The 24463-nt window shown below is 47.5% G+C and overlaps 2 protein-coding genes across 13 annotated transcripts in view; one reads left to right on the forward strand and one right to left on the reverse strand.

Moving 5' to 3' along the window:
* Positions 1-24463, forward strand: part of CACNA1C (calcium voltage-gated channel subunit alpha1 C) — a 653963-nt gene that overhangs the window by 135479 nt on the left and 494021 nt on the right. The window lies entirely within an intron of this gene.
* On the reverse strand, positions 8749-9348 carry LOC123844092 (large ribosomal subunit protein P1-like). The gene has a single exon (XM_045874123.2). It carries the CDS (start codon positions 9346-9348, stop codon positions 9007-9009), a length of 342 nt encoding a protein of 113 aa, XP_045730079.1. The 3' UTR covers positions 8749-9006.

A 24463-nucleotide genomic window follows, 5' to 3' on the forward strand; every position in this document is an offset into this window, starting at 1 on the left:
GCCTTGAGAAAGAGTACATTTGTCAGAATGGCCAGTCTGCTGTAATGAATACCCCCCAACTCTTGGTGGCTTAACAGGACAAAGTGGCTTACATCACAGTCCAACTAAGATTGGCAGGGTGGTGACGGGACATTGAGGTACCCAGGGTTCTTCTGTTTCGAGGCTGTGCCATCCCCTTGGGCCTGGAAATTTTCCTCTGGGTTGGAGGGTTGCACCCAAAGTTTTAAGGTCCAGGCCTAGAGGTGGTGCTCATCATTTCCTGCAGGTTCCTTTGGCTCGAATGCAATTCTGGGAAATAGGGTCTCGTTCTGTCCTCCCGTGGAGGAGAAATGGGTTTGGTGAACATTAGTGGCATATTCAATACAAGGAACAACTTGCCCACCCTGGGAAGTCAGAGCAGCTCGATGAGAGGTGAGTATTGGGGTGTGTAGGGTTTGCCTGGTGAAGATGTTGAGTGCTGGGTGCTGGGAGGGAGCAGGGGTGTGAGAAGAGTATTTCAGGGAAAGGAATTGGAAGTAAGTTGGATGTGTCTTCAGATAGAGCTGGATCTATCTATCTATCGTCCCACAACTAGCAATGATGTGACCTTGAGCCCAGTCTCTGTGTGTCCCAGGTGTCAGCTTCAGCCCTTCATCCCATGCCCTCTCCCATATTTTGGCCATTACCTAGGGACTTCCTTGCCCAGCCCCCACTGGCTCCAAGGGTCAATGCTATTGCTCTGTGTCCTTCTCTCTGCTTTGGACAAATCCTGATGTGGACCTGTTCCCCTTTGATTTACAGACACACACACACACACACTCTCTCTCTCTCTCTCTCTCTCTCTCTCTCTCTCCAGTCTCACACAAGGTTTTTGTGAGTATATCAGCCTGTACTCAGGTTTTGGGAAGCTCAAGGGAGTTCACATCATTGTAATATGAATATTGAATGTTTGAAATTTCTGTGCTTAAAAAGCCCTCCAGACATTTTTGCCTGCCCAGGCCTTAGGGTTTTAATATATTTCTTGTCCTTTCTACTTCTCCCCCTTTACTGCCCCCAAATTGCTTGAACTCACTCTCCCCATTTTTATTATGCAGAGCAGTTCAGCTCTATTTAGTGTCTACCTCTAAACTCAGCCCAGAGCCGCCTTCTGTGCATCTACTTACGTGCCTTCCCACACAGTGGGCCATATCCACGGCTGTACCTTCCCACATGATGGACCCTCGAAGGGGGGTCTCACCCCACCTCCTTGGACGAGGGAAAAGGGGTGGTAGAGAGATTCATTTCCCCATTGCTTTGAATGCAGAAGCAGATGGGGCCAATTTTTGTTTTAAGTAACTTTTTCTTTCTTTTATATACAATTTCACTAAGGGTCAAATGGGACTGTTGCCACAATTGCAAGGTTGTTGAGAGAGATAAGATAATAGATGAAAATGTGTCGCGCAGCGCCTGGCACATAGTAGATCCTTAATTAAAACACAGCTGTCCTGTCCTCTCCCGCCCGCCCTCAGAGTCCCAGGGTATTAAAAGGCACAGGGCTGTGTGGTCAGTGACACGGCATCTCAGGGGGAGAGCGTGTTATGGGGAGGAGCGAGAGGTGGAGCTGCAGTGGGGGAGTGGGGCCAGACAGCTTCATGCTGTGCTTTTATCCAAGGAGATGGGCCTTTATCCTCTGCATTCAGAAGTCAGAACTTAGCATATTAGATATAAATGGGAGGAGAACCTTGTTAAGTAGCTGTCTGTTTCAGCAGAAATCTTTTTTTTTTTTTAAAGATTTTATTTATTTATTTGACAGAGAAAGACACAGTGAGAGAGGGAACACAAACGGGGAGTGGGAGAGGGAGAAGCAGGCTCCCTGCTGAGCAAGGAGCCCGATGTGGGACTCGATCCCAGGACCCTGGGATCATGACCTGAGCCGAAGGCAGACGCTTAACCATCTGAGCCACCCAGGCGTCTCCATTGAAGTTTTTTTTTTTTTTTCTTTAAAGATTTTATTTATTTATTTGAGAGAGAGAATAAGAGATAAAGCATGAGAGGGGAGAGGGTCAGAGGGAGAAGAAGACTCCCTGCTGAGCAGGGAGCCCGATGCAGGACTCGATCCCGGGACTCCAGGATCATGACCTGAGCCGAAGGCAGTCGCTTAACCAACTGAGCCACCCAGGCGCCCCTCAGCAGAAATCTTTTTACTAAGATTCACGATGTGGCTCCAAGTAGTTTTTTTTTTATTTTTTATTTTTATTTATTTATTTATTTTTATTGTTATGTTAATCCCCATACATTACATCATTAATTTTAGATGAAGTGTTCCATGATTCATTGTTTGTGCACAACACCCAGTGCTCCATGCAGAATGTGCCCTCCCCAATACCCACCACCAGGCTAACCCATCCTCCCACCCCCCTCCCCTCTAGAACCCTCAGTTTGTTTTTCAGAGTCCATCGTCTCTCATTCCAAGTAGTTTTAAATTTGCAGAGCACCTGCAGGAGAAGAGGGGTCATGGCTCTAGGACACCACACCTGCAGGGGGGGTGGCACATCGCCGTCCCCTCCCAGGCACTCTGCCGCATACCGGCCCTGACGGCAAGACCCATGGAAACTTGTTACCCTGGGAGCTGGTTTGCCTGAGTGGTTGACCAAGCTGGACGCTCCGGGGGGCCCGTGTATTCCTCCCGCAGGCCGCTGCTTCTGAGAGCTCTGCGCCTTCGCTTCTCTTTAAGAGGTAGAGGAAGAGAGCCGCGGGCCAGCTGGGCGGTTGGCCGTGTTGGGCCTGCCATGTCCGCAGTCTCGCAGAGCTCTGGGGTGCCCCGGGCCCACCCAGCAGGGGGCCTTCTCCTGCCCCGGCCTTGACAAGTCTTTGGGCCATCCAGCCTCTCTGCCCGACACCTCTGGGGATGGAAATCCATTTGGGGGATATCTGTAATGGCGAGAAAGGTCTTTCTTAGAGTGGCCTTCCTTTATTTTCTACCTGCTGCACTTCATTTTGCCATCTGGAGGGGAAAAAACGTATTCTCTCTTCCTCAGGACATCCTTGTTGATATCAAAGCCTGCAGCCCTGTGCCTCTTGGTCATCTTCCCTTAGGCTAACCATCCGCTTCACTGCACCCTCTCCCCCTGTCCTGGCCACTCATCCGAGCTCTGCTGTTTGCCTTTGACCCACAATTCCCCAGCTCTACCTGGCCCCAGGGATAAGAGGCCCTTGCTTCCTGTTAAGGGCAGCTCATTTCCATCAGTGTAGCCTGAGATTACATGCTGCCTTCCTCCTCCCCCTCCCTTCTCCCCTCTGCTTCCATCCCTCCTCCTCTTCCTCTCCCTCCTCCTTGTCCTCCCCCCGCCTCCTTCCACATCACACTGTTTACTTGTGTTGAACTTTCAGGCAACTGGAATTCCTCAGTCATTTTTCATATGTGCTGGTAAGCTTTGTTTCTCCCATTCTGTCTGCGGACGGTCCCTTCTCTTGGAGATTTCCTAATAAATGTTTTTCATTGACACACTTTGCCCCTTTTTGGGCTTTTTTGCCTGTTTTTTTTCCCCTTCCCCTTTCCTGCTCTGTGATATTCTTATTTTCTTTCCCACTATGAATGCCATGTTTCAGTGACTGGAGGAGTTTGGGGCCTCATCTATTTGATAAGCTTTTTTGCCCGGGAACACTTATGCCCCCTCTGACCCTCTCGCATTTTCCCATGCAGGTGTACTTGCTCCCTGCGTCCTGACCCTGCCATCGAACACCCCTGGGAGGTGTCCCTGGCTTTCTTGCCCTCAGGCTCATCAGGTTCTACCCTGCATCCTACACTGGGATATCTGAAAAAGTCCACCCCTGGGGAAAGTAGGAGCACTTTCCAAACAAAGATCATGTGAGGACACTTGGGGACACTTTACTCCCAAGAGCAAACACTGACTAGGATGTCTTTTTTTGCTATGATGGGATCTGGTAGAAAAGTTTCAAGTTACCAAGATAGAGAATATGTTCTAATGTCTTGTAAATGAACCAAATACCCTTCCCTTAATGGAAGAAGAGATGTGTGCGTGTGTTTTTAAATCACTGATATTGATAGCGGGGATAACAGTAATAGTCCTCACGTGCCTGGCACTGTGCTCTGTGTTGTACACACCTTTGTTACGTAGTCCAGACAGCAACTCAAGGGGAGTGGGTGTGCATACCTCAAAGCCTGGCGGGGGCGGTCCTTAAGCCTGCCCTGATCCCATGGCTGGTGAGCGGAGCCAGGGTGAGACCCTCTCCGTGGAGCCAGGACTCAGAGCTAAGTCATGGTTTCCCACAGGACAGGAGGGAGCACAGTGCTTGGGATCGTGGCTGTGCCTCTGTTGCTGCCCCTCTAGGCCTCGGTTTCTCCCGCGGTAAAGATGGGATTGGATTAGATGTGCTTAAGACTGTTAGCAGCTACATATGTCTGAGATTTGACCTCTCTGTCATTTCAGAGCCAGCTTCCTTTGGGAAACATTGTTGTCACAAGAAAAAAATTGCCTTCTATCAAAGTGTTCTCTAGTCTTGGACAAAGTGAAAGGTGTTAGTGCCAAAAATAGGAAACCATTACTATAGGAAACGGGGGTAGAGATGAGGATAAGGGGGGGGGGGTGGATGGGCTAGCATCCAAAACTGAACAGGGACATGGTTCTTAGGGAGCCACAAGATTATACATCTAATTCTCTACCCTGCATCTCAAGCCTGCTAGAGATAGTGAATGTCAAAGTGGTAAGGGTCCTCCTCTCAGCTCCAAACTCAGAAACTTGTGTGACAGGTCAGGAGGGGTCCCCAGCAGCTCACCCCTTCATTTTATGTCAGTGGGCTCCCACCCTTGGAAGACAGAGACCTCTGAGGCCATATGGCCCAAGCTTCCAGAGAATTTAGATCGGGTGGGCCCCCAGGTGTACCATCCCTGGTACTTGTGTCTTCAAGAGCAGGCTGTGGTAGACCAGGGCTTTCTTTTGGAATATGGAACTCGTAAGACTCTTTCAGCCTCTCTTGTGACAGCTCATCTGCCAGACTGACTGAATGCAGTATAGTTGGGACAAGGAGTCCGGAGCCCTCCTGTTGTTTCAGGAAGCTCCTCTTGTCCATCTACCCCGAAGACCTGTGATTTGCCAGCTCACTCTACAGTTAACCACATTCTTAGTAGGAATTAATGAATCCAGGTGATAAACTGTGATAAAGGATAGTCAAGATTTCCTAGCTTAGATGTAGGGAAAGCCTGCATTGAGTCCCATTGGTAAGAGATGTTGAGTTTTTCACCCAAAAACAATTTCTAGAAGGTCCCCAATTTTTGAACTGCTCTTTTATTCATTGTTAGGTTGGTGTTTTAAACGTAGAAAATTGTAAATAGCATTTAGGTTTCCAGGCTGGCCTGCTTAACCCATAACACAGCTGAAACACTCCCTATTACCATGAATCATAATGGAAAATAGTATTTCTGCAAATGAGGAGTATAGAATTGCAGTTGCAGACTCCCTCTGTCTTGAACCACTTTTGGAAGGCCGTCAGCAGTCCCAGCCAGAATATAAACACATTTACACTGAAGTGTAAAAGCAGGATGTCCGATTAATCTTTACTCTGATAAGAGGGGAGTGAGGAAGGAGTGAGAGGTTCCTGGAGCTCTCTGGCCTTGTCCGGAGAAGCAGCAAGGAGAGCGGTACAGTTGAGGGTTCTTGTATGTGTAGCTCTTGCCATCTCCAGTGAGCATTTCTTCCAGGGTCTTCTAAATATCCCGTGGACCAGCAGGTCCAGAGCTGATAGGAACAAGGGTGGGTAGCAGGCAGGGAAGACACTAGAGCTTCTGTAGTTTTGAGCAGGACAGAACCTGTTGGCAGCCTGCCTTCTGGTTCAGAATGGATGGGCTGGGCCTGCTCCACAAAACAGCTTCTGGTCCTTTTCAAGTCAGCAGTCCCATGCCCACCAGTACATCTGGCTTTCTACCAGGCACAGGCTAGCCCGAAGCACCCCGTCCTCCAGGGGCACCACCCTGTTCTTCTTCTTTTTTTTTTTTTTTTTAAGATTTTATTTATTTATTTGAGAGAGAGAGAATGAGACAGAGAGAGCACATGAGAGAGGGGAGGGTCAGAGGGAGAAGCAGACTCCCTGCCGAGTAGGGAGCCCGATGCAGGACTCGATCCAGGGACTCCAGGATCATGACCTGAGCCGAAGGCTGTCGCTTAACCAACTGAGCCACCCAGGCGCCCCACCACCCTGTTCTTCTAAGATGGGAGCTAAAGTGGTCAGAACAAGGAGACTGCAGTAAGGTCCCACTACAGCCCAGACTGGGCACACTATGCCCTTAGGAAATTTAAATCCCTCCACTCTCTTGGCTGATTTTCTCTACCAAGACTTGTAAATTGAGATTCCCAATTTAAGAATTATTTATTCTTCCCTGAGTGGATCCCCTCTCTCTGCCTCTCTCCCTCTCTTTCCTCCCCTTCCCACCCCACTTTCCCCTCCCTTCCACTCTCCCCCTCCCTCCTCCTCATCTGTCCTCCCTCCCTGTCCCTCTCCCCCTCTTTCCTACTCTCCCCCTCCTTCTCCCCGTCTCCCTCTCCTGCTTCCCTGCATCTTGCATTTACTAAAGCTACTCACTGACCATTGGAAATACCCAATTAAATCCTGAATGCTGTGTAACTTAAATTCAAATTGTACCCCAGGAATTCTGACACAGACTGTGTTTCCCATTGATTTAAAAAATTAAGACTCAGTGATATAATGTAATTCATTATTATGTAATAAGAGCCTATTATGGATTGTAATTTTTCAGTGACTAACTCAATTTTACTTATTAGTGTTCATTTAAATCTTAGCTTATTATATGTTCAATTCTACAAGTACTAGAACCATTTTCTTCAAAAGTCAGCCATTCGGATTTTTTCCCATCAGTTTAGACAAGACTTTCTTCCTTTCTCTTCCTCCAAAAACATTCAGATAAGTGAAGTTTTCTCCTACATTTAAATCAGTGACTGAATAGGAGCAAACTGGAGGATGATTAATTTTTGACCAGAAGCACCAAAGTGAAATGAATTTTTATTAATTTCAAAATCTGACATTCCGAGGACCCTTTAGTAGGACCTGGGCTTCTATGCAGTGAATCAGTTCAGTGCAGAAACGAACCTGTATCTTGAAATGCAACTTTAAGATAACTTCAAACCAAGCTGCAGTTTCATTAGGAATGTTCCCCTGATTTACATTTTTTTGGGTTTAGTAAATTCAATTCAAATTTATTTCCTCCTAAATGAATTTTTACTACCGGAATGCCCTTGTATGGAAATGATCTTCTGTCATTATGTGGTTTGCCTGCCCCAGAGGGTGAGATGGCCTTGAAACTGGAGTGCTGACCAGGGCGTGGAGAGTTACTTTCAAGGCTGCATATGCGTGCGCAGACGGCTGAGGCAGGAGGGAAGGGCACCCTCAGGAAGGAAGGTGCTCGTGTTTGTGCCTTCGCCCTTTAGGACAAAACACTCCGATTTGGCAGTTCAGCCAAAAGCATCTTTAAAGGCAGCTGGGGAGCTGTCTGCCTGTCTTCCTCCCGACATGGCCCTGTCCCCACCTCTGCCTCCCCCACCAGGGAAGTGGCTTCTGAGGAGGCTGCTGAGGAACACATTTACACTGAAGTGTAAAAGCAGGATGTCCGATTAATCTGCTCTCCATTGAACCAGAGGCCTCCCCTCCGAGGCTACTGAGACATGAAGATGACTGACCATTTCAAGATCCCTTACAACTCCAGATACTGTAGACCCTGCACGTGAGCTAGGGGTGCTCTCAGCGTCACTGAGTTTCTCCATTACCAAATTGGGAAGACTTCAGTTTTAAGAAACAGAAATCGAAACGAAGTTGATAGAAAAGGTAAATTCCTACAGCATTTTTGATAGAAACTCTTCATTTTCTACTCTGCAGCTCTTCGGCTGCACGAGGGTAGGGCAGTCAGAGGTGGGGGCTGGGTGCGAAGGTTACACAAGGGATCCCAGAATGAAGGGAAAAGGACAGAGAACCTGCCCCATAAGCACTGTTGTCCTGGCTGCCGTGGCTGGCATTCATTTTGACAAGGCCATCAAGAGGTGATATGCAGAGCAGCATATTTATTTTCTGTGATTCTTAGTTTTCAAGGTGAGGGATGCATTTTGATGTCCTCTTAATTGTTCTTAAGCATATATTATAGGCTATCATCCAAAACTCTTTTCTAAACTTCCCCTGAAGCAAATATTTTAGCTCTTGTAAGTTAGGTATTGGCCGCATAAAGGCGTTTCACCTGATACTTGCTGTGAGTTTGTTCCTTTTGACCTTCGCCAAGTGGCTCCAGGTTGTTCTATTATCACATCATGCCCACCATCTCCTGAGGAACTTTGATGCATGGATCCTCCTGATCCTTCCTGCTCTGTCGTCTTCAGTGTGGCAGCTCTGTCCTCAGAGAGCTCCCCTGACATCGTAAGATGGCTGTAGCCATTTCAGACATCCCAGGCAGAAGCAGCAATGCCCAGGGGACTGGAGGCATCTCTCCCCTGAGTGTCTCTTAAGAGCGAGGAAGCTTTTCCCAGAAGTGTCCAGCAGACTCTGCCATGTCTCATTGGCCAGGAGTTGGTCAAATGTCCCTTTAGCAAGGAGTGGGATTGTCTTGACCAGTTGAGATGAATTAGGACTTACCTCCATCACTGAGAGAGGAGTGTCACAACCAAACAGAATCTGGGCCTTTCCAGCCAGGGAGAAGGAGTGATGGCTTTTGGGCAGCCAGTGATGCCAGTTTCATCATCTGTCTTCCTGGACTCAGAGAATACTGTCCACCTATTTATTTATTTTAAGAGTTCAGCTTTTTTTTTTTTTTTAAGGTTTATTTATTTATTTTAGAGAGAGCACGAGCAAGGAGAGGGGTGGAGGGATAAGCAGACTCCCCACTAAGCGTGGAGCCCAATGAGGATGCAGGGCTCGATCCCACGACACTGAGATCATGACCTGAGCAGAAATCAAGAGTCAGCCACTTAACCAACTGAGTCACCCAGGCGCCCCAAGAGTTCAGCTTTTTATTAACTGTGTTACAGAAGACGGTTAGTCAAAAAGACCAAAGCCCATGTCATCATCAGACTCTTCAGATTCTTCTTCCTTTGCTTCCAGCTCCTCCTCAGCTGGGGCAGCCATGGTGGGGGGAGTGGGACCTCCTGCTGGTGTAGCAGCAGCTGCTGGAACAGGGCCCCCAGCCCCTACCTCGCAGATGAGGCTCCCGATGTTGACACTGGCCAGGGCCTCTGTAGACAAGCCCAGCCACAAGGGTTCAACACTTCTACCTGCTGCTTTAATGAGGGCATAGATCTTATCCTCCGAGACTGTCATCTCATCGCTGTGCAGGACGAGGGCCAAGTAGATGGAGGCGAGCTCCGAGAAGGAGGCCATGGCTTGGGTGCGCTGCTGGTCTGCGGGTGAAGAAGTGAGGGCCTCACCCCAGCACGGCCTTAGCTCCCTCAGAAAGACCGAGCGCCTTAGCGGCAACTGAGGAAAACCCATACTGACCATTGACATTTTTTGAATCTTTTGTCCTGTGCAAAAATAAGTGGTTTTTTTTTCCTCTTTAAGTTATAATGATTAGAGAAATGATTCATTGCTGACCTTGGGCCTCTGCTTCTTCTTGCCTGAGCTGGACAATGTGGAGGCCCTGCTTTTGATCATTGGGTTGACTGACGGGATTTTAGAGTCGGAAGGCCTTTAAGAACATGCAGCTCAGTCTTTCCATTTTACAAATAGGGAAACTGAGGCTCATGCTGCGAGGGACGTGCCCGGTGTCCCATAGCTAGGTTACCCGAGCATGCCTGTGATACCGCACGTCTCATTTCGTGTCTTTTTTTCTACTTTCGCGATGCTTGGTCCCCTTTCCTTCCAGATAATCAGTGCTATTGTGCACTTTTAAGCTTTTCTCCCTGTTAAAACTTGCCCAAGAACTAAAGAACTAGATAGCAGTCATTTATAGCCCAGCATGAATATTAGATATTTCATATTTTAAGTCTTCTCTTGAATCATTTAAAGACATTTCAAGCATTTATTAATAGGCATGAGAATTATTTTGGGGGCAGGAGAACTTCAGTTCTCTTCTTGGTCTCTCAGAATCACACCGGTGTCTCGTCTGCCTTCTTTGTCCTGGAAGGCGCAACCTTCTCAGCAGCCACAGCAGAGAAGAGAAAGGGACCTTGCTTCACTTGGGAAAAGCATCCTGCCTGACACCATCCTTAGACCCTTCATTTGATCTAAAAATGTTTTGTGAGTAAAGTACAAGCTCTGTTGTCTTCTTCTCTGTAAGCAGAGGGTGAGGTGAGGCTCATGGATAACAGGCCATAGGCCCTGAGAATGCTCCAGGCCCCATAGATGGCCCGCCATCCAAGGTAGACTTCTCTTCTCCATAAATAGATGCCTTGTATCTGGAAATCTAAGTGCCCCATCATAGAAGGCTAGGAAGCCTATTTGTACTATAAAAGTTTTGGGTCTGTTTTTCTTTTCCTATGCAGATAAGATTCATCATGGGGATCCCATGAAAGGAATAGTTAGCATATTTACCCTGGAGTATCTACCTTGGTGTATTTAGCAAGTGACTTGATTTCCACACTGAGTGCTGGTTTTTTTTTTTAAGATTTTTATTTATTTATTTATTTATTTATTTATTTATTTATTTGACAGAGAGAGACACAGCGAGAGAGGGAACACAAGCAGGGGGAGTGGGAGAGGGAGAAGCAGGCTCCCCGCCGAGCAGGAAGCCCGATGCGGGGCTCGATCCCAGGACACTGGCATCTTGACCTGAGCTGAAGGCAGTCGCTTAATGACTGAGCCACCCAGGTGCCCCCACACTGAGTGCTGTTTAAAGTGACACATATGTAGTCTTTCCCTTGAAGGGACATGCCTCCAAACTCTTCAGACCATCAGGTCAGAGAAGCAACATGCTAGTACCAAGAAGGTGGCGTAGGGTGTTGTGTCTATAGTCCTGTTTCTGAGCTGTCCTTCCCCAGTGCCACTGTGTGCTGTGGTTACTGCCTCATCTTCTTCCCCTTCCGCTAACCCTCATTCAGTGCTGGGGCGTTGAGGCTGACACCATTCTTTGTGAGGGGCAGTCTCACCCATTGCAGGGTGTTTAGAACCCTTGGCTTTCACCCCCACTTAAGTCCGCACCCAGGTATGATGACAACCAGGAGTACCTCCCCTCACCTCTGACCACCTCCTCGGGGACAGGCTGCTCCCGGTGGAGAAGGTCCATTCGACACAGAACCAACCAAGCCTGTCCCTTCCTCTGTTTTTAGGGCAGTTTTCTAGAGGAGGAGGACACTTTTTTTTGTTCACCTGGCTGCTGACACATTCCATTGTCAGTCAGCAAACAAATGAAATAAACATTGATTATCATCCCCCCCCACTCCTCTTCTCCCTGCACACCCGTGGGCCTTTCACTCATGTGTTCTGGATACATTTTCACACCAGAGAGATAGCTAAACAGAGCCTGAGGGGGTCGCGTGGGGTATTGTGACTGGAAGATCTTCACAGCAGGTCTGCTTCTTACCAAATCTCAGGGAGCAGAGCCCCAGGCTCTGTTCTTCGGTGCCCAGGCGGGCATGTGACGTCTGCACACCCACCACTTCAAAAGGGGGTCTGGGGTTGGGGAGGCTTGGCAGTTTCTTGGACATCAAACAGCGCTTGCAAAACAAATTTGATGAGTTATGAATGAATCAGAACCAGACGAGTTATATTTCTCTCCGAATGCATATTTAAAACTTTCTACACACACACCAGAGAACACCCGTACCTTCCCAGAGTATGGGGGTCTTGGCCACGTGTCCTGCAGGATTTGCGAAACCAGGGTCGTTTTCCACAACGTATCTGTCCTCATCCCTTCCCTTTCTTTGGCCACCAACCATCCTGGAAGGTCATGCACTTGGGCTCCTTTAAAGGGCTGGGTGAAACCAGGTGACAGGCTTCCGCACACTCAACTGGGAAACCTCTGTGTGTGGAAGTTCAAGGTGTCCTCCCACCCCTGCCTTGAGAGGCTGGGTTCTCACAGTGCCAACTTGGAGATAGGCTGGTGGAGGCGGGGGTTTGGGAGGTGGCAGGTCGTGGTGGTTACAGGGAGGAGGCCGACAACCCAGAGGCGCTCACTCTTAATTTGGCTTTCTCTTTCTTATCCTTCTATTCAGGTCTCATTAAATGTCACTTCATCTGACAAGTCTTCCCTAAGCTCCTATTCTAAATCCTCTTTCCTGTTATAACCTTTTATCTTGCCCTATATTGCCCTTTTCTCTTGTTCTTGTCTCTTATAGAACTTAAAACAGTCTGTAATTATGTATTTATTTGTATGATTTTCTGTCACCCCAGTAGCTGGGCGAGGTTGAGGACCTTATCTTCTCTCCGCTGCAGTATCCCCAGTACTTAGCCCAAGGCTGGCAGCTAAGAAATAGTTGTGGGATGAATAAATGGTGACAGTCTACTCCTCTTGGGTTGATGATTTTGAATAAGGGGGTAGGCAGAGGGTTTGGTGTACATGGCCTATGTTGGGGATTAACCTTGACTTGGAGGTGCTCAGAGAGGCAGGAGGGCGAGCTGGACAAACCTGGGACCGCTCCATGTAAATCAAGTAGCCCACTTGAGATCTAGTGCTTCCATAGGAGCGCCACACGCTGTAGAATCCAGGCCTTGGGATGAGATCCAGAGGGAAGAAGGCCAGTTGACAACTTATACGATGTAGATGAGTGATTTCAGAAGCACAGGGTAGTATTTTCAAAAATAAAATGAGACACTGAGAGAATGGCAGCGCCTGGGGGTTGAGTGTGCTTCTGACCTGGGAGGAGGCACTATGAACGGAGCAAAGAGCTCAGGCTTTGCCATTAAGCCCACCTGAGATTCTAGATTTCACCACTGACTGGCTGTGTGGCTCTTAACCAAGTTGTTTATGCTGTCTGTATTTTTACCTGTAAAATGGGGCTGGTGATAGCTCCCTCTCTGGGGTTTCATGAATATTCACTGAGCTGACATGTGTGTCTCCCTCATACTCAGGGTCCAGTGAGTGTTGGTTCTTAGTTCTTTTTCTCTTTTGAATAGCCAGCATGGCTGATTTCAGATTTCTCCTGCTCTCCAACCTGGTCTGTAGTCAATGATCAAATATACTAACTCTTCGTCCTGAGGTACATATGGTGCACACGGCATGTACCCATCATTGTGCTAAGGGTGGTAAAGGTTCAGAAGAAACACGTTTCTCCTATAGAATGTCTCCCCTATTGACATATTCCTTGGGGGAATATATCTTTGCTTCTAATATCTGTTTCATATTTTATATATAGCTCTGAATAAAGTGATTTTCAGTTGATATTTATATAGGAAAAGTGTATATTGATAGCCCCCAAACTCAATATAACATTTTAAAGAAAAGTCCCAAGTTATCTTTCAATACAATTGGTGAAACATGAGAAACATTTGTAGGTGTTTTGTAGAGCCCACATAGTGCCAATAAAGGGGATGTGCTTTGGGGCTGTTTTGGGGGGCTAAGAGAGTCATGTGACTACATCCAAGTAACACTGATCCATTCCCCAGGGGAGGAGTCTTGGCCATATATGTTGGAGGATTTGCAAAGCCAGTGTAATAACGAGGTAGACCAGACAGCTTTTCCAACCCCCATCACACCCCCAACACACTCTTCCTTTCCCTTTTCCTGACTGCCAACCTTCCTAGAAGGAGGTCATCCATTTGGGCCCCTTTAAAGCTCTGGGAGAAACCAGGTGACTGGCTTCTGCACATTCAACTGAGAGATCAGGAAGTGCTATTTTAAACATTTTACCTCCTAATGTGATAGTTTATATGATAGTTATGTGCTGTACTTTGCTTACATTTTAGGAAATACATTATAATATATTTTGGTTTGGGGTTGATGTAAAGCAAAACATTATAATTTTTCCTATTTAAAATAATGGGAAATAGGTTACCATTTCGCACAGCACATCTGACTTTCAGAAACAGATTACCAAAATGTGCCTTTTCCCATGTGGTCCTTATCTTCAAAGAATGTATAGTCTAGTTGGGCTGATAAGACAAACAACAAGAATTGAACTTTCTCATAAGGAACATAACATAAGATGGTATACAGTTAAATTAGGTGTTGGAGAGTGCAGTCTGGTCTGTTGATTCTATAGGGATTAGAAAAAGCAGAATCACTTGGGTGGGGGGAGATTCTGGAGAGGTTTCATGGAGGGGACAAGACCTGCAGGGGCTTTAAGAATGGCAGGGCTTGGTTAGGATAGGAATCAACGTATAGGCCATGGTTGTTGGAATGTCAGGCTTCAGAAGTTGATGTATTGTATGGTGACTAACATAATACAATAAAATTAAATTAAAAAAAAAATTTCTTCCAATGAACATTCCTCAAATACCTATAATGCACCAGGTACTGTGTTAAATTATAAAGTGGTAAGCCAAGAAACATAAAACATTGTATGATGCCAGCCTCCCATCTCTTTATGGAGAAGAATGAGAAGACATGTACATTGAACATGCACACACACACACAGCATAATTCAAATAAAACAGTTACAGCATGCTGAAAGAGAGGAATAGCTAGAGAGAGCACTGTTCAAAAGAGGGGAGATGATGTGTGCCCGAGAGGTCAGCATGGCTTTGGCCAGAATAGCTGTGTTAGCTGAGATGGTCTTAAGGCAAGACCATGACTAGGGCTTCACACGTTATTAATAGCTGGTCTGGCAGCACTCATCAGAATGGATACCACTGGCTAGGAGAGCTGGTGCAGGGTTCTGGAGCCTTCTGCCCTGCCTGGCATAAACCCTCTGTTTAGTGGATTCAAGGGAAGATCCGGGGGGCCTGAGGAAGGGGGCCTGGGTGGTACAGGGCATTTGGGAAACTCAGGGAAATGGCCATTTACCAACCAATATGGAGGTGTCTTAATATATCATGATCAGTTTGTACTTACCGTACCTAGTAGCAGAAGATCAGCCCAAATTGGAACCCCTGAGTCAGCCAGTGAAGTCAGGTTATCTCCCTCTCCACACTCCACCCCAGAAGAAATATGTGTTTCCCTTATAACAAATACCTTGATTTTGGGGTTTTTTGTTGTTGCTGGTTTGTTTTTTGGACGTTGTTCCTCCTGGCTTAACCTGAGGATCTAACTTAGGTCCCGAGTACCCACCTGCCCACCCTGCCCCCGCATAGAAATAATGGAGAAACATGGTTCCTTTTCCAACTACTTTGAGCATTTGAATTACTCCGATCCGAGTGCCCCCACTATCCAAGGCCCCTGCATCAAACCCCTGGACCTCCCGTATCCTGTAAATAGAAGATCTACGCCTAGCAGGGCAGAGGGCTCCAGAGCTCTGGGCCAGCTCTCCTGGCTGGTGGTATCCATTCTGACAGGTGGGCGATTTTTAAATATTGCTCCCTGGTCCTTAGGCCTTCCAGTAAGAAGCAACCAATCACATTATACCCCACAGAAGTCTTGGTTTGGGGTGAGGTGTGTTATTGTTAGAATTGTTTTCCTAAAAACAGTAATCAAATACCTTTAAAAATTTTGTAAGCATCCTTTCTATATATCAGTATGGTTAAAAAAAACCCCAATACCAATAATCCTCATGAACCAACAAACGGTTGGAAGTGGTCTGTCAATGGTTGTAATAATAAGAAATTCATTGGGAGGAGTCATCACGTGCCTGAGATTTGATGACTCTGGGAAGACAAATGGTGTTCCATCTGTGTGCACACTTGTATTTGAGAGAAAGAGAGAAAGAGAGAGAGAAAGAGACAGAGAGAAGGGTGTCTGTGCCACTCTGTATTTTGGGCATTGTCTCATAAGATTCTTAACTGGCTTGTACCACCATACACACAGTGTTCTATTAGCAGTTGTTTGGCCAAGAATAAAGAATTGCTAATTATATTTTAGAAATACAGTTTAAGGAGCTGAAGTTTAAAATAACTATCTTGAGCTTCAGAAAACTCATCTCTGGAAACCATCCATGGAAGGATATTTGTACTTTCCAAGGGGGTCTGCTGGGGCAAAAATAGGTCAGGTTTTTCTACATTTCAGTCAGTGCCTCCTGAAAGGTTACTCATACATCTCTTTAAAACGCTAATTGCCTTGCTTTCTCAAGAGCCAAGACCCATCCAGTCCTCCAACCAAATTCTCACCTAAAATCAGAAGGTTTAAAATCCAGTTATTTTAAGTGATGCATACTCTTAAAAATATGTGTCTGGTTATGTTGTGTATAAACGGCTCATATCAGAGATGCAGCAAGTCAAGCTATATAAAATTTAGTAACACATGCCAGAGAAGAGACAGAGAGAGATAGGAGGGGGGGGGGGAGAAAGAGACAGAAAGAGAGAGGGAGAGACTGACTGATATCCTTATCCTTTCCTCCAGGAGAGGCTTGCATTTTACTTTTAACCCGTTTCTAAAAATGGCAAACGCAAAGTAAGAAAACAAGTTTATCTGTTGCAGGAAGGAAGGAAGGGCAGGGAGAGGAATCTGATCTTCAGCTTGGTGTGATTTTATTTTTATCAGACTTGTTTTTGCAACAGAACATCTGGGGGGAGTGACTAGTGCAGAGTCGGGGTCTTACCTATGTTTCAACAGCTTCGTTAGGGTCATCCTTAGAGATTCATTTCACCAGGGCCATGCTGGAAAATATGAACTCTTTAGGGTAGGATGAAGTAGTTATATATGATAGAGTGTCCTAAGTGAGGTGTTGGCGATATTGCTAATAACAGCAGTGTTCGGGTTTATGCTGTCTTTCTCTGAGGGTGTGCGGGTAGCTCGCCTTGCTTCCCTTTCCTATGAGGAAGCCTGGGATTGGTCGGGGTGCCTCGATTCTGAAGTCTGGGGGAATGATGTGGAGCGAGGTGCTTCAAGGTTAGAGGTGGATCCCAACCCAGTCCTCACAGGGCTGGCGATGACATTTGGCACTGGGTGCGTATGATCTCAAAGGCAGTAACAGGCAAAGATGATCAACCTTAGATTGGTGGGATCTCAGAGAACTGGGCCCAAGTTTCTCAGTTTGGCAGCATCCCAGTAATTCAAGTGTATTAGGGGAAAAAGCATTAGGTTAGTTTTTCGTTCACTGATTCAATCATTCAGTGTCTATTTCTTGGTCACTTGTACAGTGCCCAGCACAGTGCTCCAGCCTGCGCATTGGAGCTGGATGCCTTGTCATCTCCATCTTAAGGCGCATTGGAGCTGGATGCCTTGTCATCTCCATCTTCCCAATGGCCCTTCCCATTGGAAGCTGCAGCTGTAACTGGGTATTTTGTGCCATAGAGAAGGAAGAAGGTAATGGGTAATGGGGACAGGCTGGGATCTTATGTATCAGCATGGTTGTGTGGTGATGGTGAGAGCCGTCTCTCGGCTACCTTTTAGTAGAAGGGAACATGAAGCTTTCAAAAAGAGCCCTATTTTCCAGTCAAGTGAAGGACCTGCTGAAAACCCAGGGGTCTGGGTGGGTATTGGCATGCAGGTGCCCTTAGCTTCAGCCCCGGGAGCAGTCCATCAGGCAGATCTTGCTGAATTAGGAACCCTCCCCAGGCCATCAAGTCAGGGCCATATATAATTTGGGATTCTGCAGTTCACAGAGTGCTACCCCACTTTCTTACACTTGTAGAAACTGTGCTCCAGTAGCATTTTCAGATTGGTCTGTGCTGGGCCTGGCCACGAGAACATCAGGCACTGTGGATACACGGTCCCTCTAGGAGAGGTCTGGGGGTCTGACTTTGGAAGAGAAGGAATGTGTCCATGAACTTTAACTTCTCTAGAGACAATGCTGAAAGCAGACTTGATGGCCTCTGTGGCTGTAGTTTTATAAGAATATGAACCTCTCTGGAGTGTTGTTGAAATATAGCCACCGTTATGAGCATGACTATTACTTATTTGGTAGGACCCTACCTGCTGATTCTCATTCTCTCAAGAGCGTAAATTAATTAATATGGGTTTGGCCTTGCTCGGAGGTTGGGAAGGGGAGTGGGGTGATCAATGGGACTTGCTCTCAAATCCCTAGTTGTTTTACTCCTTCTTTTACTTGTCATTTTCTCTGCTACTTTTATGTTATTTGCACAAGCTTGGGGGACCAGAGGCAGGAACTAGCATTTGGATTAATGGCTAGATAATCCAGAACAGTCGAAGAACGAAGAAATAATGTTTATGTTCTGTTCTGGGTTATATATTTTTATGTGGTGATGGTGAGAGAAATAATGACTTTAGTTTCTTAAGTATGTACTTCTTGCATTGATATTAAAATTAGCTACTGTTTGCATTTGCTAAGTGCACATCCACCATGGTAGAGGGAGAGAACTCAAGGGTCAGTGTGGTAGAAGGAAAGAAACCACAAATTTAGTTGTTCCTGCTGGTTTCACTCAAAGTAGAGATTCAGATTAGCACATACTATCTGAATTAAACAAATTATACTTTAAAGAAATTAGGCAGGTCTGCATTTGAGGAAATCTTATTATAATTACTAGTAAAGGAAATTATTGCCAACAAAATTCTGGATTTTAATTTATCTGATCTGCTTAAAGCATGATACACCTGTATATGTGATGAACCATTTTTTTTTTGAAACTAGAGACCTGGGTAGAGAGTAGGATTTGGTTCTTGGGAAGGCAGAGCTTAGAATTTTAGAAAGAGAGGTGTTTTATCTAGGTCAGGTATTATTACTGTTAATATCTTTGCCGTTTACCCAGAATGCAGTCTCTGCCATGTTTGAGGCAGTGCTCCTTCCTTGCTCCCTCCCACCGTGTTTGTTGTGTGCGGACTGTGTCTGGGATGACAGCAGACGCTGAGGTTATGAGGGCGAACAGTTCCGTGTGATTTCTGCCTTTGTGGAGCTTAGGGTCTGATGGGAGAGACGAACAAAGGAAACCTGTAACCGCTGGACACGTGCATTTTCTCCTCTGCTCCCAGAGCCAGACTGGAAGACCCTGAAGATAATTCCACTGCCTCTCCCTTGGAGCTGTTTACAAATTGCTCCATGATTTTTATGCTAGCTTACCTTTTGGAATTAGTATGATGATGGCGCTTCTGGCGGGATCACAGAAAGGAAACCATGAACCACTCATGCTACCCAACCCAGACTCCTGACTTCCACAGACACCTCTGGGGCTGAGGCTTACTTAAATACGTTCCAAGAAAGAAACGGTCAGTTAGGACAGGGCACCTGCCACTTCCCAGTCATTCTGAGCCAAGGAGTCAGGCGCACGTGTGACAGCCTGGAGCAGGCCCAGCTTCCGTCTGGAGTCCGGGCTGACCTCCCGAGGAGGGGAAAATGCCCCCCGGCTTTTGTGCTGAGGCTTTCTCTGGTGCTGCTTGTTAGCCGGCCTTCAGGTGTGAGCCCTTACCTGTCTTCAGGTGCCCCGGGCGGCAGCAGCGGGGGAGGGGCGCTCCAGGACCCTGGCGCGGGGTGGGGGGCGGGGGTGAGCACCACCCTGTGCCGGCTGCGGGCGGGGAGCAGCCGTGGGGGCTGGCTGGGGAGAAGGCCCGGCCGAGGCGGAGGCGAGATTATTGCCTGTTACACATGGACATCTAGACGGGGGAAGAAACATAACGGCTTTATTTTTAGGCTTTGCTAATTCTCACTCTTCTCCTAGTTTGCTGCTACCTGGCAACAGCTTATTGTCATGGCAACGCCAATGTTAATGAGTGAAGCTCTCTGTGTGTCTGTTTTACCCGGTGCTCTGTGACAGACCCTCGGCGTGGAGCTATCTCTCTGGCCATCAGAGGCCGAATGCCAACCTCCCTTCTCTGCCGAAGGCCTCCCAGACCCTGTCCGTGAAGCAGAGGAAGGGAGGCAGCTGACAAGGGATTTATGCTGTTGCTTACACATTCCTAACGTGTTCTCTATTTACAGATGGGCCTGCTGGCTTCACAAGAGGCCCCTCCTCTCATCAGGGCCCCCCCTTCTTTACATTTTTCAGTGGCAGCCATAGGCTTTTGAACAATAACCAGTTTTCTCAGGTTCCAGGCACCTCGGGATTTGTGCAGGCTTTTCTCGCACCTTCTCTGCAGTTGGTCTGCAAAGCCCTGAATCCCGGGTCCTGAGTGGGGGGTGATTATTGCTGGTCTCGAGGGAACCCGGGGCTTACAATCCGCGAGGGACCGCCTGCACCCCCGGCCCTCAGGCTGAGAAGAAGTGAAACCAACACACCCTCTTGTCTTGGTTTCCCTGACATCTGTTGATAGAGGTCATCATCTATGGCCTCAAGGTCATATGTGAGAAAGAGCAGCAGAGTTGGCAGCCTCTTCGTGCCTCAGTTTTTCCATCTCTAGGCCGCCCTCCATGTCAGCCTGCTGAGCAGGGAGCAGGGATGCATGTGAAGTGGTCTGGGTCCCCCCTTCACCGGTTCTGCCTGCACCTCTCTGTGCTTCAGCTGCCTCACTTAGGAATTAAGGATAGGAATCAGATAAATATGGGTCAGGTGGCTTAAAGCAGTGTCGGGCATAAAATAATGGTTCAATAAATATTGGTTATTATGCTGGCCATTATTTAATCTTCACACTAACCTTGTGAAATAAGTACTGTTCCTATTCTCAAATTGCAAAGAAGGAAACTGAGGCACGGAGGCTCGGAGAGGTGGAACTGCCTCAGGGTCGCCAGGAGTGACAGACTTCAGCTGTGAGCCGCAGCCCAGGGAGCTTGGCTGTGCTTACCCTCCAGGCCCTTTAGGGCCACGGTCCTCACAGCTGTAGAGAGCTGCTCCCTTCTCCTGCGGGTAGCTTTGGGGCCTCATGGGTGTGCACGAGCACTCTGAACTCCTGGATAAAAGGTGCTATGTGAACCAGAGAGTTCGAATCATTATGAAGTGTCACCTCCAGGGGGGTGGCTCTTAGCGGTATGGTTCCTCTTGAGGTTGGCCCTGCAAGGCTCTGTAATGAGCCAGGAGTCAGGACTCCTTGCAGTCACCTCTCCACGGCCCTGGACCGTTCTCAGGACACAGAGGCCTTGGCGACTACCTCTCCACTGGGCCACGAAGCACATCACCACTTATTTATTCCTGCTGGCTCACCCAAAGTTTTCAGCCCCCTGTAACAGCTCTGTTTTTTTTTCTCAGAGCTCTTCTAAGCAAATTATTCTATGTATTTTTTAAAAGGTAGCAGAATCACATAGTACAAAATAAAAAATGCACAAAATGGCATACTGTGAAAAGTCTCTCTCCTCCTCACCCCTCGCCTCCAGGGCCTGTCCTTGCAAGGAGACCCACAAGTCAGAGAACATAGAGATGTATACTGACTTCGTCTTCACCCCTGACGGGAACACTCACACATTCTGTCCTGTGCTGTTTTTTCCCCCCACTTAACTGGACATGGGAAATCGCTCCATATCAGTACACAATCAATGAGAAGTGACCTCAATAATTTCCAACAGCTAACTCACAAGTTTTATTGGGTTTTTATTCTAGGTAAATAAATTTGTGATAATTGTGATAAAAGCTTAAGAAAGCAATGTTAATAGTTTTCTATTATTGAGTATCACCAGGATAATACCAGGGTTCTTTTGAATCCCTCAGCCATTTTTCCCCTCACCTGTTATAAAGCTGAAATCCAAAGTCACAGAGCTAAAAATGAACCTAAGTCCATTGTGTCCACATCCCTATGCCCTTTTGGTTATACTGTGCTCCTTCTCTTACATAAACAGGCTCAAAAATGGATCCAACCACAGGCCTGGGCTGCAGGAGCTAGCTCCCTCCCAGTGACCAATACACTTTCATTTAGTGATGGCATCGCTAAATAGTACTCCTGCCCTGCTTGTCTTCCCTACCCCTGCAGGCCTGGCTTCATTCACGGGCAGACACTTCTGCTTAGCAAACATAATTTATTGATGCGTGAGGTCCATTTGAACTCCATCTCTGCTATTCTCTGCTTCTGTTTCTTTACCCATAAAATGTGCAGAGCCGTCTCACCACTGCCTAAAAGAGGTACTGAAGAGGTGATACAAATCATGTTCAGCATCTCCCCTCCTGTCTCCTTCTGATGTTGCAGAGGGGTGTCCTCTGGGTCTGGACTCGAGCACCTTGCGAGTGGGAAGTCAGGAGGAAGAGGGCACGAAAACCTGGAGACAATTTGGGAGCACGTCATTGCTAATGCTTAGTAGGCACTCCACAAGGATTTGCTGCATAAGATAGACAAATGCATATTTTGGGTTCCCTGGTCAGAGAGATGTCAGAGACATGCCTGCCTGAGTTGCCCGGCTTCAGCTCAGTCTGCTCTTTGTAGGTGTTCTGTTGCGTTATTCGGGGCTTTGGTCTTCATTTTCCTTACCCCTCACACTTGCCCTCTAGTCCCTTCCATGAGCTTGCACACTTCTTAGGATAGATTCTGATCAGCTCTCATGGTGCCAAGTACTTTGGGGGGCCAGCATGCCAGAGAGGGCAGAGAAAAGTTCAGAGGTGGGCTCGCTCATCCCAGCCACATCCAGGCAGGTGCAGTCCCCTGGGTAGGGTGCCCTCTCCCTTCCTGCTAGGCCCAGCTACATCATATCCGTCCCCATCTCCCACTGCTGGGGTCACCCTGTGCTCTGTGGGCACTCTGCAGGCGCCCTGGCCCCTCTAGCTCACACTCATTGTCTCCTTTGAACTCCTGCTGTGGTTCTTGTCCCCCAGCACCGTTTGGCATTCTGTTATGTTAGCATTTCATGTGGAAGGAGAAGCAGCCCCCAGGAACAGAGCTGACATGCTCATTGGCTTCCAGACGTGTCCCAGCCCTTCAGATGCAGGCCCTCCAAAGGGCCCGGTTCTCAGGTCTCCGGCGGGCCAATCCTGGGGAGCATGAAGCTGCTGCTGGGACTGTAGCCTGGATGTCTTCCAATATCCCGTTTGGAGGGCTCTTCCCAAAAAGGCAGAAGAGCCCCAAGGTGAGGTGAAGGGCCTTGGAGCCTCAGGGCTGCCCCCCAGGAGAGGAAAGCCCGGTGGGGGAGCAGCGGAGAGCGAAACTGTCCTAGGGTATGTCCTGCTGCAGCCACTTTGGTTGTGAAGCTTCTGACTGAGATGTTTAGAACTCAGCTTGTTGGTGAAGTCACGATGCTCCCCTTTTATCCACACCCGCTATTGTTGAGAACTGAGCGATCAGAGTGTGGCAGCACAGAGGTGCCTTCTAGCGTGCTGGTTACAGAGGGGAAATGATCGAATATAGAACCGGACAGAGCCACACTGGCTGTCCTCAGGACACACCAAAGGAAGCGCCTGCGAGTCCTGGGTGAGAATGGGGGAGGCCAGGGCCTGGGGGTGTTTTAGGATCAGAGGAATGTGAGCATGGCCCAGGTGCTCTGTCTCCTCCAGTGAGTCCGGGGCACCAGCTTCCTCAGCAGCCTCCCTCCTGGCCTGGAGAGGTCTGGGACCCCATCTTGGCTCTCTCTCTCTTCCTGTTCCTGCTGCCTTAAAAGGACTAGATTATAATTCCCTTAAGGACTGAGTAAGCCCAGAAATGCCTCCTTACCTGCTTACGTGTATCGACATTCCTTCCAAGAAAGAGGCGGGTTCTTATTGCACAATTAGAGAGAAAAGGCTTGCACTGGAAGAGGCAGAGCTGTGCCGTGAGGGTTTCTGGTTGGGACATAATCAGGCAAACGACTAAGGTGGTTGACTGGCCAGCAAACCTTTTTCACCTTTGATGGGAAAAAGGAGTTCTTCATGGGGCAGAGATTTTGAAATAAAAAGAAGGGGCACCCAAAGAAGAGAGTTTATAGTAGTGGTTCTTCTGCAGAATAACTGGGGAGAGGGGAAGCTTTAAAAAACATCCTCTGCCGAACCCAGAGATTGGGATTCAAACGTCTTCAGCTGGGCCTGGACATCAGTATTTTAAAAGAACACCCCCAGCTGATTTTAATGTATAGCCAGGGTTGAAAACCATTGTTTTAAAGGTGTTTAAAGGCAGAAGGCAAAATGTGTAGACCCCAGCATAGAATTTGCTCGTTTTCCAGGCTGGGGCCAATAGAAGACATATCCTAATTTTAATCTACAGGGGCACATTCTGAAAATATACTTCAGGATTTAAGAAGTTTGCGTGCTTTAAAAAAACTCTTTGTACACCCATGTTCATAGCAGCATTATTCACAGTGGTCAAAAGTAGAAACAGGGATACCTGGGTGGCTCAGTCGCTTGAGTGTCTGACTCTTGGTTTCGGCTCAGGTCGTGATCTCAGGGTCGTGGAATCAAGCCCCGTGTTGGGCTCTGCGATGGGCGTGGAGTCCGTTTGAGATTCTCTCCTTCACCTTCTACCACCCCCACTCGTGCTCTTTCTCTCTCTAATAAATAAGTAAACCTAAAAAAAAAAAAGTGGAAGCAACCCAAGTGTCCGTGGACAGTTTAACGGATAAACAGAATGTGGGATGTCCATGCAGGAAAAAGGAAGGAGAGTGTGACACAGGTTACAGCCTGTAGGAACCTTGAGGACATTACACTGAGTGAAGTAAGCCCAGACACAGAAGGACAAATACTGTGATTGCACTTACAGGGAGTACCTAGAAGCAGCAAATTCATGGAGACAGGAAGTAGAATGGCAGTTTTCAGG

This window comes from Mirounga angustirostris, unplaced genomic scaffold, assembly GCF_029215605.1.
Source record: "Mirounga angustirostris isolate CCGP_5_RB_7025 unplaced genomic scaffold, mMirAng1.0.hap1 SCAF_5, whole genome shotgun sequence".
Lineage (NCBI taxonomy): Eukaryota > Metazoa > Chordata > Mammalia > Carnivora > Phocidae > Mirounga > Mirounga angustirostris.

Bases quoted from the DNA above. Each gene is read 5' to 3' on its own strand.
- LOC123844092 (XM_045874123.2), bottom strand. From the start codon at position 9,348: ATGGCCTCCTTCTCGGAGCTCGCCTCCATCTACTTGGCCCTCGTCCTG.